This window comes from Sciurus carolinensis, chromosome 4 (genome assembly GCF_902686445.1).
Source record: "Sciurus carolinensis chromosome 4, mSciCar1.2, whole genome shotgun sequence".
Classification (NCBI taxonomy): Eukaryota; Metazoa; Chordata; class Mammalia; order Rodentia; family Sciuridae; genus Sciurus; species Sciurus carolinensis.
The window spans coordinates 54,077,643-54,093,722 of NC_062216.1; the positions used below are offsets into that span (position 1 = coordinate 54,077,643).

A 16,080-nucleotide genomic window follows, 5' to 3' on the forward strand; every position below is an offset into this window, starting at 1 on the left:
ACAACCTGGAGCACCAAACTGGACACCAGCACCCAAGGCTAACTGTTTCTCTGGGAAAATCCCTGCTTTCTGGCATTGGGTCAGGCAGGAGTTAAAGGCTCTCAGTTCTCTGTAACCTGACCCAGTGGCAGCTGTGGGTTTGCAAAAGGCCCATGCAGGCCTGCCTGTTTCAGGAAGGGCTAAAAGTCAGGTCATCCTTTCTAAATGAGGCAGCCTCCAAAGAAGAGAATACTAAAAAACCCTCATCTGAATCTGAACTGCATTTATAAATCATGATTCAGCAGGAGATTAAATTCACTCTCTCCTCCCAAAAAAAAAAGAAAGAAAGAAAAGAAAGTCTTTCCAAACCCTGTCAAACAGAAGAGGGTTTCAGTTTTCATTTTTTACAAGGTTCTCTGCTCCCCCTACCCCACCCCCTCGATTCTCCTTCTGGAGAAATGACCTAATGAGCTCACAGCAAGATGAGGACAAGAGAAGGGAGGGAAAGCAGGCCCAGGCCTTGGGCTGGTCTGGCGTGGGGAAGCAGCCACATTTCTTACCACAAGGCATGCACAAATTGCCCACAGCTGTGCTAGCAAAGCTGTACTTTTAAAGGCCCTTCCTTCCCCCTTCCCCTGAGGCCATTATCTCCTCTCTCTAATTCGCTCAGAGCATCTTCTGCATTTGCACTGAGTTGTATCTGCCAGACTCTGCCTGCCAGCTGCAGGCATAGGGTCAGCCTGCCCCTCCAGCTAAAGATGGTTACTCCTCCCTCTGAGCCTGGGGCACCTCCAGATTCTCTTCCAGAGCAACTGAGATGGAAGTTGACCACAAGGCTCCCAAATGTTTTACCAGAAGGAGCTGATGGCCACCCAGCTCAGGGACTTCCCTTCCCATCTCAAGACCCTGAGGGTGGGAGAGTGTGATCAAGGAAGCAGTAGCCCCCAGAAGGCCTGAAGTGACGGGTGTGTAGGGAGAGCAGGACTTCCGGAGCCTCGGAGCTGGCTGGGTGCCACCTGGCTCTTCTCACTGTACAAAGAGTTCCTCTTTCTGGGGAGGCTCTAAATCCCCAGGTCTTTTTATCATTGCTGCATCATGGGTCAGCAGTGGTGCCTGCCCCAGGGAGGGGCTGCTAAAACAGCTGAATTCAGCAGTTAAACTGGGCATCATTAACCAGCCCCCAAGCCCAGGTCTCAGTACAGAAGAGGGGCTGCTCTTGCCGCTCTATGCAAACTGGACTGGGGATTTGGGGACGGTGTCCATCAGCTGCCTGCCAGACAGTTATCTGGCTGTGTGTGCTCCTGGTACATATGATACCTTCTCTGGCATTATTAACCTTCCCTCCACAGGCGTATTGTCCAGGTGACTGGAAAAATTCTAGTGATGTTCTAGATCTTTCTTGCTTGCTGCTGTTTAACATACCCATAGAGAGAATCCTTTAAAATCACTAGATTGGGAGTTTTGTGTTCCTTTTCGTGTCAGTTATTTAAAAAACAATACCCGCCAGCTCAGCTACCACCTGTACCCCTTTTGTAGGAAGCAGGAGCAGTATCAGTATGGATCTAGAATCTCTCTCAAAGACCCACAGCTTGAAGCTAATGGGAGGTGATGAGGTCTTTAGGAGGTAAAGTCTGTGAGGAGGTCTTTAAGTGATTTGGGGACAAGCCCTTGAAGAGGTTTGTAAAACCCCACACTTTTTCTATTTTTTTCCTTGGCTTTCTGGCCAAAGATAGGCGGTTTTGCTCCATCATGTACTTTCATTATGATGTGTGCCTCACCAAAGACCCCAAAGCAACAGGGACGACAGACCATGGGCTGAAAACATAAAACTGTAAACCAAAATAAACCTTTTCTCTTTATAATTTGATTGTCTCAGGATTTTATTACAGTGATAGAAAGCTGGGACCAATGTGCCCAAGGAGGAAGAGGCTGCGGGCTTACCTTCCAGGAACTTACTAACCACCATCACACCCACCCCAGGCAGCAGCAAATCTTCCACAGGCAATGTATGGGGAAGGTGTAATACAAAGTTGCTCCCCCGCCCTTTACATTGCATCACAGCCTAGCTTATCAGTCTGAAAGGTGCTCTCTCCGCCCTTTCCGCTGCAGTCATTTCCACGCCTCCCAACTACTTGTCAGTCTGTGAACATCCTAGCTAGTTATTGGTTCATCAGTCAGCTTGCAAGTATCCTTCTCCGTTATTGGTCCCCTTGTTAGCCCAGTGGAATTCAACTCTTAAGGATAGCTTCCCCGCCACTTTTCTCTTGCTTTCTCTCTCCTACTCACTTTCTTTCTCTCTCCTCCTCGCTTTTCCACTCTCTCTAGCGCACACCCTTTCTCTTTTCCTTTCATTTTCTCTCTTACCCTGCAGGGAGACATTTTGTTTGCTTAATAAACTCTCTTATGTGATTTCCCGTGTCTGGCGTGGTTTTCGTGGGTTTATTACAAAAGGGAAGCATTTTAATGTCTATGGAATGTCCCCAAATGCTAAAGTCCCAAGGATGTAACACTTCTTGTTTAGATACCAAACCTACTTAGAGAATATATAATTCCCAGAGCTCCGGGTCAACATTACCTTCGAGATGTAGGTCAGCTGCAAAGATCCAACAGCCCCTGCCCCAACTGCCAGGTTCTGAAAGACACATGATGTTTGTTTTAAGAAGGAGGCCATATGAGGCAGTGAACACAGCATCAAAAAAAAGAACATCAGGATTCAGTTCATTTTGTCACTTTCTGGCCTTGTGACCTTGGGCAATTCTCTCAACCATTCTTTCGTTCACTTGTCTTGCCTGTAAAACAGGGATATTAATTCCTGGATAATAATTTCAATGACAATAGCTCAGGTTTCTATCAGGAAACCCTCACCTTACTTCCTACAGTGAGTTATTCCAGGACAATGGTTACAAATCTGTGCTCTACCATTTGGCTGTGAAGTTCTTTAACCACTGAGCTTCAGTTTCCCCTTATGTAAAAACAAGGACTAAAATACAAGTTATCCATAATGCTTGGGAGAAGAAGCATTTGGATTTCAGATTTTTCTCAGGTTTTGAAATATTTGCATGTACAATGAGAAATCCTGGGGATGGACCCAACTCTAAACATGAAATTTCATTTATGTTTCATATATGCATTATACATAGTCTGAACGTAATTTTATACTTTTCGTTGTTATTGTTGTTGTTACCTGGGATTGAACCCGGGGCACTTAAATCACTGAGCCACATCCCCAGCCCCTTCTTCTATTTTATTTAGAGACAGGGTCTTGCTGAGTTGCTTAGCGCCTCACCATTGCCAAGGCTGGTTTTGAATTCAAAATCTTCCTGCCTCACCCTCCCAAGCCACTGGGATTACAAGTTTGCCGCCATGCCCAGCTATACAATATTAATTCACTTGCATTTTGACTGCAACCCATCACATGAGTCAGGGATGGAATTTGTGGCATCGTAATAGCATTGAAAAAGTTTCATATTTTGAAACATTTTGGATTTTTGAATTTTCAGATTGGGAATGTGTCACCTAGAGTACTTACCTCATAAGATGGTTATAAGAGTGAGATAATATATTTAAGAATGCTTGGAATTGTCCCTGATACATAGAATACTCCCAACAAATGTTAGCTAATATGGCTTTTTCTACCCTGACTGATCTAATACTGACTTTTTCTTGTTTTGGGTATTTCAAAACTTTTCATAATACAAACTCACACGATATAGAAATTAGCCTACTTCACAGGACTGTTATGAGTAGCAAATGAAACAATCTCTGGACACTAAAAAACAATAATTAAATATACTATTAAAACAGCAAGAAGCTCACAGGCACCATGTCTGGCAATACATTCTACCTTAGCACAACTTTCTTCGCTTTCTAATTACTCCACTGTTGAAGATGAAGCAATATAAACACTGGGATTACAAGTTAATACCAAGGGATTGGCCAAGATATCATAGCTGTGGAGTTTCTAACATATTTCTTAGAAAACCCACTCCCCCCATGAACCTGAGAATCTAGACATCCACATGACCTTCAATACTGTTACCATTAGCCTCAAAGAAGCACCTCTGAAGTCCTCAATACCTGGGGTTATCACAAGGCAATAAAAGAAGGTGAATCTTGGATCAAGGAAATTTAGTAAATTTACCTAAGGATTAATAGCAAAATGACCTATCATTCCAGGAGACAGCTTTTAGAAATGCCTTGGATGGCTGGGAAGAGTTCTTCTAGCCCCAGTTAACATACATCTTTGAAGCAAATTCAATGTATAAAATTTCCTATTCACAAGAAAATAGATAGGGATAGCAACAATAAAAGGATTCTTAGAACCCCAGAGTCCTAGGCAGGTGTGGTGGCACAATGCCTGTAATCCCAGCAGCTTGGGAGGCTGAGGCACAAGTATCTTGAGTTCAAAGTCAGCCTCAGAAATTCAGTGAGGCCCTAACCAACTCAGCAAGACCTTGTCTTTAAATAATTTTTTTTTAAAAAGGGCTGGAGATGTGTCTCAGTGGTTAAGCGCCCCTGTGTTCAATCCCTGGTACAAAAAAACAAAAACAAAAACAAAAGCAAAAAAACCTGACTCCTAGTAGAAGACCTAGAAAAGACCCTGTACTCCAACTCCTTCCTTTTGCAAAGGAGGCAGTAATTCTAAAAACCACTTTTGAGGGACTAGGGGTAAATCAGTGGTAGAGAGCTTGCCTATCGTGTGTGAGGCCCTGGGTTCCATATCCAGCATTTCAAATAAATAAATAAAAGCTGCCTTTGAGTAACCAAATTAGCATTTAAAATGTGGGTGTCTGATCTGCACTTTTATTTATACGTTTTTTTCCTCTCTTCATAATAACTACTTTTCTCTCTCTTTTTCTTTTTAAGAAAACCTGGGTTAAGAGAGACATCGGATAAATATGTAACAATAAATCCCATCAATATGTACAACTATCATGCACCAATAAAAATGTGAAAAAATAAAAATAACTAAAATTGTAAATGAAAAAAAGATACAGGCCTATAGAACAATATCTTTTATGAACACAGATGCAAAAATCCTCAATAAAATATTTGGAAACAGAATTCAACAACACATTAAAAAAGTCATACACCATGATCAAGTTGGTTATAAAAGCCCTTCATAATAAAAGCTCTAAATAAACTAAGTATAGAAGGATCATACCTCAATGTAATAAAGGGTAGATGTGACAAACCCATAGCTAACATTGTACTGCATGGAGAAAAATTAAAAACATTACTTCTAAACTCAGGAACAAGTCAAGGGTGTCCATTCTCACCACTCTTGTTCAAGATAATACTTGAAATTTTAACTGGTGCAATCAGGTAAGAGAAAGAAATAAAAGGAATAAGAACAGGAAAGGAGGAAGTCAATTTAATCCTGTTTACAGATAATCTGATTCTATGCCTAGAAAACAAATATTCCACTAAAGACACTTAGAAGTAATCAACAAATCCAGGCAAGTAGCAAAATTAAAAAAAAAAAAATCAACATACAAAAATCGGTAGCTTTTCTATAAACCAATAATGAACTCAGTAAGAAATTAGGAAAAAAACCCATTCACAATAGCCTCAAAAAATAAAATACCTAAGAATAAGCCTAACCACGGAGGTGAAAGGCCACTACAATGAAAAATTTATTTACTGGGAAAAGAAATTTTAGAAGATACTAGAAAATGGGAAAACCTCCTATGTTCATGAATTGGGAGACTCAATACCCTCAAAATGGCGATACTACCAAAAGCAATCTACAGATTCAGTGTAATGCTCATCAAAATACCAATGACATTCTTCGCAGAACTAGAAATAAAAATAGTAAAATTCAGAAGGAAACACAAAAGACCCCAAATTGCCAAAGCAGTCCTAAATAAAAGTGCCATGCTGGATGCATCACAGAACTTGATTTCAAAATATACTAGAGAGCCACAGTAACAAAAACAACACGGTATTAACATAAAAACAGACTTGGAGACCAATGGAATAGAACAGAGGACCCAGGAATGAACTCAGACATCAACAACCAAGTGATTCTTGATAAAAGTTCCAAAAACATATGCTGGAGAAAAGACAAAAAATAAATGGTGCTGGGAAACTTTATGTCCACATGCAGAAGACTGAAATTAGACCCCTCTCTCTCACCAGCAATTCAAAATGAACCAAAGATCTTAATCTAATACCTGAGATTTCAAAATACTAGTGGAAAATATAGCAGAAGCACTTCAAGATTTTGGCACAGGGAACAATTTCCTGAATAGGACTTCAATAGCTCAGGAAATAAAATCAAGAATTGACAAAGGGGATTATATCAAACTAAAAAGCATCTATGCAGCAAAGGAAACCATCAACAAAGTGAAGCGTCAACTTACAGAATGGGAGAAAATCTTTGCTAGCTATTCATTCAACAGAGGATTAATATCTAGAATATATAAGGAACTCAAAAAAACTTAACAAATGGTGCACACCTGTAATCCCAAAGACTCAGGAGGCTGAGGCAGGAGGATCACTAGTTCAAGGCCAGCCTCGCAACTTAGCAAGGCCCTAAGCAATTCAGCAAGACCTTGTCCCAAAAATAAAAAAAATGTAAAGGGCTGGGTTCAATCAAAAAAAAAAAAAAAAAGAGAGAGAGAGAAAAAGAAAAAGAAAAAGGAAAAAAAAAGAAACAATTAATAAACAAAAGATCTGAACAGACATTTCTTAAAAGTACAAATGCCCAATAAATATCTGGAAAATGCTCAAAACCTTTAGCCATCATGGAAATATGAATCAAAACTTAATTGAGATTCCATCTTACCCGAGTCAGAATGGCTATTACAAAAAGAAAATAAACACTGGCGAGGATTTGGATTAAAAGGAACCCTTGGGCTGGGGATATAGCTCAGTTAGTAGAGTGCTTGCTTCACAAGCACTAGGCCCTGGGTTCAATCCCCAGCACCAGGGGAAAAAAAAAAAAAAAAGGAACCCTTATATGCTGTGGGTAGAAATGTAAATTATTGCAACTATTATGGAAAACAGAAGGGATGTTCCTCAAAGACTAAAATTAGAACTACCATATGATCCAGCTATATGGCTCCTGGGTATATGCCCAAAGAAAATGAAATAAGCATATAAAAGAGAGACCTGCATAGCCATGTTTACTGTAGCACTATTCACAATAGCCAAGTTATGAAATCAGTCTCTGCGCCTATCAACAAATCAATGGATAAAGAAAATGTAATACATGCACACACAAATGGAGTATCATTTAGTCATAAAGAAAAATGAAATCACACCTGCAGGAAAATGAATGAAACTGGAGATCATCATGTTAAACAAAATAGGCCAAGCTCAGAAAGACAACTACTTCATGTTTTCTCTCATATGTGGAAACTAAAAAGCAGTAATCCCAGCAACAGGGAAGGTTGAAACATGAGGATCATAAGCTCAAGGCCAGCCTCACCAACTTAGAGAGACCCTGTCTTAAAATAAAAAATAAAAAAGGGCTGGGGATGTGGCTCTGGTACCAAAAAAAAAAAAAAGAGAGAGTGAGAAAGAGAAAGACAGGGTCTTAAAAAGAGTCCAAAAAAGGAGTCACTAGCTCCCCAAAAGTAAAGAGCGACTGACATGGCCCCTAGAGGGGATCATGAATTACTCAAGGCAAAGACTCAGTCTGCCCAGAATCTGATTGCCAGAAGCAGACTCCCGTCTGTATGGTTTCGTTCTAGCCAAGGGTTCTACGGATTCACAGAGACACAGGCCTTTGCCTGAGTCTGCACATCTGCCCCCACTCGGTTGTGCAGTCCAAGAGAGTGACTTCCGAGTGAGGGGATTTGTCCAAGGTCAAAAACTGGTAGCAGAGCTTGACCTAAAGTTTAGGTCTCCTGATTTCCACACCAATGCCCTGGAAGCAGCATGGTGTAATTTAAAAAGCTTGAGCTGTTGGACTTCTAGCTGTGATATTAACACTCCATGACTGGAGGCAAGTTTCTTTTCCTATAAAATGGAGATAATAAGCCCTGTGTCATAGGGTGGTTGAGAGAATTACATGAAAATACACAGAGAGAGCCCAGCACATGGCAGTTCCTATCCCCCTCCGCAAGGCTAATTACAAGATGCAAGTGCCAAGGCTCAGGGCTACTCTTGCACAACTCACTCTCCTCACCCCAACCACAGCCCAAAGGCCTCCAGAGCCCTATCTTGAATCATGAGTAATGAAGTAGGACTGGGGGAACCATTTGGACTCTAACCCACATGTAATGACAGATAAGGGCTATTCAGATTTCAACTACTTCATCCCCTCCACCTACCCCCAAAGGGCTGCTCCACCCTCCTCCCCTGCCTCTCTGTTCAGCAAGATACAGCAGCAGCCCTCCAGGCCCAGTTACCCAGGGGTGAGTGTCCACACCCTTCCCACACATATTCTGCTCTTAGACTCTAGTGTACCCTCTCTCTCTCCATCACAAGAAGCCAGGAAAATATGACAAAAGTCTGAAAATGATGCTTGTCCACCACCATCTTCCCCACCCAGAGGGAAATGGATGACACAGGAGAAAACAGCACCAGGATTCCTGAAGTTTGATCCAAAGTGAAGTTCAGCATCCACTCCAATTACTAGATCCAGAAGACTAATGGTGACAGCCCCCTGCCAGGGTGGTACACAGGCAAACCCAGGCAGACACTTCCTGATCAAGGAAGGATGTGCCAACATGGCTGAGCTGAGGGCCTGGGTCACCAGGTGTCAGGGCAAGAAGGCCAGGAATCAGCACTCAGGGAAGGACAGGGTGTCAGACCCACACAAGCTGCCTCCTCTGGCCACAGTTCTGCCTCCTCCAGGCAAAGGACAAATTCAGAAGCCTCCACCGCTGACCTCCCGTCTCTCTGAATTCATGTACACAGCTTCTTCTCCAACTTCAGTGCACACCAGAATCTCCTGGGGAGCTTGTTTTTAAAAGTCCAGGCACAAGCTTTGCCCACAGAAGGCTGAACTGGAACCAAGTGGAACATGGTCAGAAGACACATACCTTAAAAGTACTCCCCAGTGATCCCTAAACAAGCCCAAGTTTAAGAACAGCTGATTGACAAGACAAAATCTAGCCCTGAATGCTGCAGTGGCATGTATTTTTCTGGGAGTTGTTTTTAACTAGATTGTACATATGTTGAGGACAGGAATATCCAGATGAGGGCAACTGAGCAGATATGAAATGCAGACAGGTTAGTGGGGATACACATTTATTTATTATCTTATTTTGGTGCTAGGGATTGAATACAGGCCCTCATGCATGCCAAACCACAGTCTACCAATAAGCTATACTCTCAGTCTTTTCCCTTGCCAAATGGCAGACTGTTTATGTTAATCACCTACGGAGATTTTTCACAATTATTTTTAATTGACACATAATAACCATACATCTTCATGGCGTACAGCATGAGGATTCAATATATACATATAGTGTGTAATGATCTGATCAGGGTAACTAGTATATCTATCACATCAGCCATTTATCATTTCTTTTTGTTGGGAACATTCAGAATCTTCTCTACTAGCTATCTGAAATGTACAATGAGTTGTTGTCAACCACAGTTGTCCTAATGTGCTATAGAACCTGGGGAGAATGAGATGAGGTCCCACTATGTTGCTTAGGTCAGCTTTTTATGGGGAGATGTGTAATAGCCATGCTCCAACCCCACAGATTTAAATGACCTGGGATAGGACCCAAGCATCTGTTTGTTTTTATAGCTCCTAAGGGAGTCCACAGTGCCACCAGGTTGGAGGAACACTGTCAGAGACACTAGCTGGTCCTGCTGACTGTGCACTGGAGACACAGCAGCTGGAGAGAAAAGACCACACCCAGTCAGCAGCCCATAGAATGACCCCAGTTGCTGTACCAGCAGTAATGGGGCAGGAGGAAAAGAAGAGTGGGGTGGGGTGGGCAGGGGAAAGGAGATCCCAGTACATGTCTGCATGGCTGGCAGTCACCCTGCATGAGGTCTGTAGGCCAGAAGTGGTCTGCACGTTTCCTGGACTCCTAAATTTTCTGAAACAAAGAAAGGGCACAGGGAAGGTTCCTATTATGAAGCCACTGCATAGTTTTTCACTCAAGACCTGAAGGAGCTCACAACCCATGAGTGGAAAGCATGATTAATTCTCTTCCATAACCAAGGAAGGAGCTGAGGTACCCATACAGTTGTGACATATCTCCCACCACAAAGACTTTTTGTAGAAACAGCAACATTTCTCATTGAAGTAGAAAAGTTTACCCAAGTGACTCTCCCCTTCCCCTCTACTAGTGAGAGTAATAAAGAGCACAGATGTGATCAGAAGGCCCAACTACAGATTCATAAATTCAAAGAACATCAGTCCTAAAAGGTTGCAATGATTGCTCTTCATTCGTCACATGAGTCCTCTAGGACTCAACTGGAGGGAATGACCTCCTCAAGGAGGCCAATGAAGACAGAGCTCACAACTTCCAACATCAATCTGGTGCTTTGGGAGAGTCCAGCTTAAGGAAAAGAGAAGGAAAGCGTCATATACTTAAGAGACTATTCTGCAGGGTACTGTGGTACATACCTGTGATCCCAGTTAGTAGCTGAGACAGGAGGATTGCAAATTTGAGGCTAGACTGGGCAACTAAGTGAGAACCTGTCTCAAAATAATAAATAAATAAAAGGCTAGTGATATAGTTCAGTGGTAGAGCAACCCTGAGTTCAATCCAAACTACCGGAAAAAAAAAAAAAAAAAAAAAAGACAAGACTATTCTGTGTAATGCATGCTGCTACATACTTTCACATATGGTTGCTGAATCCCAACAGTCCCACTTTACAGATGAAGAAACTAAGAATCCAGCAGGTGAAGCAACTTGCCAAAGGTTCCACAGGCAGCAAGTAGTCTAGCTGGCACTCAAAAACTCAACCCTCTGGATTCCCAAATCCTTTATGGCACTTTCCTTAATGCCATGCCACCTCCCATGAGGCATTATCTAAGTTGATTATCAATGAAAGACAAATACAAGAGCAAGACCAGCAAGGATGCACCAAATGAGGCCCTCTACAGTTGCCCAAGCTGGGCAGGGCATGAACTAGTCCAACTGGCTCTTGGGTGCCAACCTCCAAAAGACCAGTGATTGAGAGGGCAGAAAGGGAGGAGGAAGAGAGATGCTGGAGCCTCCTCAACTCCTTACCTTTTCTTACATCCCTGTAGAGTAGCTAGCTGACAGCGAGGAACTCAGCTGGTGGTCCAAAAGCAGAAAGAGAAATGCCCATGTCAATCCCTCACTCCAACACGGCTGCCCAGGAGCTGAAACCACTGCTCAAACCACCAAAGTCAAGACCATCCTGACTCACAGAAAAGAGCTTGCTTAAAGAGAACAAGGTAGGGCTGGGGCTGTAACTTAGTGGTGGAGTGCTTGCCTCACATGTGTGAAGCACTGGAGTCAATCCTCAGCACCACATAAAATAAATAAAATAAAGGTATTGTGTATATCTATAACTAAAAAAAAAAAAAATGAGAGAGAGAGACTGGAGTACTGGGAGGGTGGAGCAGAGCTAATTCTGTGTCACATTTCACAGTCCCTCCTGGCCTAAGAGAATAACCAAGTGGGAAGGAATTACGCTGTTGGGCCGTGGCTGCACATGCTGCTGTGGAGTTCAACACATCTCCTCCCTCTGCCTCTTAGTCCACTCCCTGATTCTAACTTCAGGTAAAATGACATGCCCATAGCCACTCTCCAGATAAAAATATGTATGCAATCTTTCCCTTCCTGAGAAACCAATTCTGTATCGTAAACTGCTGTGTTGGTCTAAGGCTCTTGTTCTGTTACCTGGCAGTCTGTTTCTTGTTGATATGCCAGCACTTGCCTTAGACCGGATGAGCTTCATGATGTGTAAGCCTGTGGACCACCACACCCCCAGTTCCCTGTTCCCTTTACTGCCCTCTTCCAACCCTGGTGATAGAAACTTAGAGACCTGCTCAAAGGCCTGGGCTCCAGATACCCACTGGACACATGCAGGTCCTGAGACACTAACTGTTGGCCCCCTGGATGATCCTAAAGACTTAAACTTAATACACCAAGTCCTTCACTCCTTTCTTCAACCAGCTTCCTACACATATGCTCAAACTCATAGGTCATTTCCCCTCCGCCCTCTCATCAGTTTCCCTCCCAACTTCCCCATCTCTGTCAGTGGCCCCACATCCTCTCTCCAGTCAACCAGGTACTAAACTTTTTAAAAATTTTTAGTATGTATAGTTCACTAGGTTTAAAGAAATATAGCTAGTTACACAACTTATTCCTAACAAACCTATAAACAAATAGAAAATTAGTATGATATACATACACTGCTAAAAACTGAGTTGGAAAAACATTATTACTTTATTGTGACACAAGGTATTTTCATGTTTTGCCTATTATTTATTATTTTGAATTAAATATTAACAAAATACATCACAGAAAAAGTTAATTTGAAGTTTTTTCCCCCATGGTCATCTAATGAAAACATCTCTAATTGGTTTACAATTAGCTGACACACTATCCTATACCAATTAATTTTATTAGCCTGAAGAAATTAAGTGAAATAAGGTAAAAAAAAAAAAATCACCATTCATTTACAAAACAATCAGTATATTATTTGTTTTGTTTGTTTGTTATTTCCGCAATCTAACAGCGCTGGGGACTCGAACCCAGGTCTCGAGTTTGCGAGGCAGGCACTCTACGTGATGGGCTATATCGTCAGCACCAGTATATTATTTGTTGTTCAAAGTTGATGAATAATCTTGAGCACCTCCTATTTTTCAGGATTTAAAACATATTTGTTACTTTGTAGAATTCTCAAAACCATCTTTTCATATAGATAATAGTATATTTTATTTACTAGATGAGAAAAATAACAATCAGACTGATAGGAACTTGCTCAACACCATAGGCATATCCATTATACCGACTGATACTTTTCAGGGAACATATCTATTTTTCAAATTTGTGCTGTTACTACAAAATCTTGGCTCTTATGTTTCTTTTCATAAAGTTGTATAGATTCAGTGTTTTACTGATAAGACCATCAATTCTCTTTCCTAAGTAAACGATTTAGTCTTCCTAAGTATTATCATCACTTAGTCTTCCTAAGTATCATCATCACCACTTATCTGTAATTTCTTGCTTAAAAATTTTAATTAAATATACATTAAGTGGGAGTGTACAGTATTAAGTATTACTCTATCAGTTTGAATTTTAAAAATGACACAGGCACACACAGTTTAGAAGCTACACCTATTAGGAAATAGATGGCAACTATTATTCCTAAAATATATATATTTCAAATTAACCTCATTAACTGGGCGTGGTGGTACATTCCTGTAATCCCAGCAGCTCAGGAGGCTGAGGCAGGAGGATTTTGAGTTCAAAGTCAGTCTCAGCAACTTATCAAGACCTTAAGCAACTTGGCAAGACCCTGTCTCAAAATAAAAAATAATAAGGGCCAGGGATGTTGCTCAGTGGTTAAGTACTCCTGGGTTCAACCCCTGGTACCAAAAAATAATATACTTAAAATTTAAAAATAAATTAACCTCATTAAATTGTTTGGCTTATAAATATAACTAAAAAGGACTAATATTAGGAAGATGTATGTATTATATATGTGTTACCATGATGGTCAGCTATGTGGTGATTCTATTTTACCTCTCAGTCGGTCACGAAACCCATCATTTTCTTCCTTCATGTGGCTTAAACTTGCTCCTTTCTCCCAGTTCCTATCACTTACCTCCCCAGATGTAGAGGAAGCTCTGTGATTAATTCTCAGCTGTCACCTCCAGCCCCAGCACTCCCCACCTCCCCATTCATCCTAACATCACTGCCAGAACACACTTTCTTAACAAATGACACCTCTGTAGCACTTGAGAACTTATCAAAGCACTTTAACATACATTATCTTCATAGCAACTATGTTGCAGATAGAGATCATTAATATCATTATCATATATTACAGATGAGAACAGGAGTTTCAAAAAGTAGATGTTTCCTTAATGAATGTATTCATCTTATTGTCCTGTGCTCAGTGGATATAATTAGTAAAAATGAACTCCAAAGCAAAATCTAACTTGCAACTCATCTCCCAAACATACAACAGCCTGCTTTGACTTAGAAACACAATTTTAATAAGAAGAAAAATGGCATTCTTTTGTATATAATTAGATACATAGAGAGATGTACATAACACATATTGAGCAAATACTGAAGGCTAAAATCTAAAGTAAATAAAATAACATAAGACAAATTTTAAGAAAACTTAGAACAGACTCAACATGGTCTTACAATAGTAAAACTTCTGCTAAGTTCTAAAGAAGGTTATCTCTTTAGTTGCTAGGATTTCAATACCAAGCAGTGCTAACTATTGACACAATTGTTCCAAAAAGCTTCTTAGCTATTTTTCTGTTTGTTTGTTCATTTATTTATTGGTGCTAGGGACTGAAATCCAGGGACTCATGTGCACTAAGCACACACTTTACCATTGAGCTACATCCCCAGCCCTTAATTTTTTTTAATTTAGATAAAGTTTATGCTGTTATAAAAGCAAGACTTGTTTAATTTTTTTTACATTAAAAAGTTTTACTACAGAAAATAAAACAAAATTCCAAATGCACCATTTTATATTAATTCTCAAAAAGGCAACATAATTTAAATTCTAAAAACTTTAGTTTAATAATAATTTTATCCTTGTAAAACTTTAGATCCATTGCCTTTTTTTTTTTTTTTTTTTTTCTGATGGTACTAGGGATTGAACCCAGGGGGGATACCCTACCCCTAAGCTACCTCCTCAACCCTTTTGTAACTTTTATCCCAAAGGATTCTGCATTTTTACTCTAATGAAATATAAACAAAAGCACATCTGTAAAACTTTTTTTTTTTTTTTTCTGGAGATCATGAATACTAGGACAGGGCTTTACTTAACACTGAGCTATACCTCCCAGCCCTTTTTATTTTTTTATTTTGAGTCAGGGTCTCCCTAAATTACCCAGACTGGTCTGGAACTTATAATCCTCCTGTCTCAGCCTCCTGAGCAGCTGGGATATGTGTGTGCCACTGGGCCTGACTGCATATCAGCTACTCTAATAAACTTTTTCAATTAAGTGTTAATGTGGATAGTTGATATACTAATTATACAAAATCCATGAATTTAAAAAATAAAACTTGAACAAAAACAAATAAATACAAAATTAAAATTCAAAAAGATTTTAAAACCTCAGAAACCAAAGTTGCCCCAACTATTGTTGAAAAATCTGAAAAGTTATCACTGATGCTTATATATGCAGAAGATCTCTCTGGCAATAATGGCTGCCCTGCTGAGGGAACTCTGACTGGAGGATAAGAAAGGGAGAGAGAACTTTGTTACTATATCTAACTTTCCTACACTGAATTTTGAGCTAGGTACATGTACTGTCCATTTTTAAAAGAAAATTATTTACTGGTTCTTGGCATTTGGGCAAGTTGAAGTAATCATGCAAAAATCTTTTAAATATTGATGGATTTCAGCCAAACTCTGCTTAAGGAGATCTTTGATACAGAAAATATAATCTTTTAACAATGCCAATATTTGCCCAAGCTTTAAGACAATATTGTCCACTATATATATTAATAGAATCCCCTCCCACACACTTGCATATTCTTTCCACTAGAATGCAGCCAGATATACATCCTGTTGTCAACACTGCTAAAACTCTTCAACCCTATCAATAGAAAGAACTGCTTTCAGCTCACTTGGGAAAAAAGAGAGAGAGAGAGTAAGAGAGAGCATGCAAAGGGCTTTCACTGGGTTCCCAGATTATCCAGTAGAGATGCAATCTTTTGGATATTATAATGACCCAGAATTCACATGTCCTTTGGAAAGTAAATGCATCTAAGTAATTTTTTTCTTTCTTTTTTTTTTTTTTTTTTTTTTTTTTGGTGGTGCTGGGGATTGAACCCAGGACCTTGTGCATGCGAGGCAAGCACTCTACCAACTAAGCTATATCCCCAGCCCCTCTAAGTATTTTTTTAAAAAAAGAAAAAACACATCTTACAAAGTAAATTTGACAAGAACAGTAATCTAGTGCAATATCACCTGAGCCTCTGTTTACCACTTGTTCGGGGCCATATAATT

At 40.4% G+C, this 16,080-nt stretch overlaps 1 protein-coding gene across 6 annotated transcripts in view; it reads right to left on the reverse strand.

Annotated features, from left to right (window-relative positions):
* Positions 1-16,080, reverse strand: part of Plekha2 (pleckstrin homology domain containing A2) — a 67,307-nt gene that overhangs the window by 32,104 nt on the left and 19,123 nt on the right. For all 6 annotated transcript variants that reach the window (XM_047548240.1, XM_047548242.1, XM_047548238.1 and 3 more), the window contains one exon: positions 2,555-2,611. In XM_047548240.1, the coding sequence (XP_047404196.1) occupies positions 2,555-2,611 (57 nt within the window). The remainder of the gene's footprint in view (positions 1-2,554; positions 2,612-16,080) is intronic.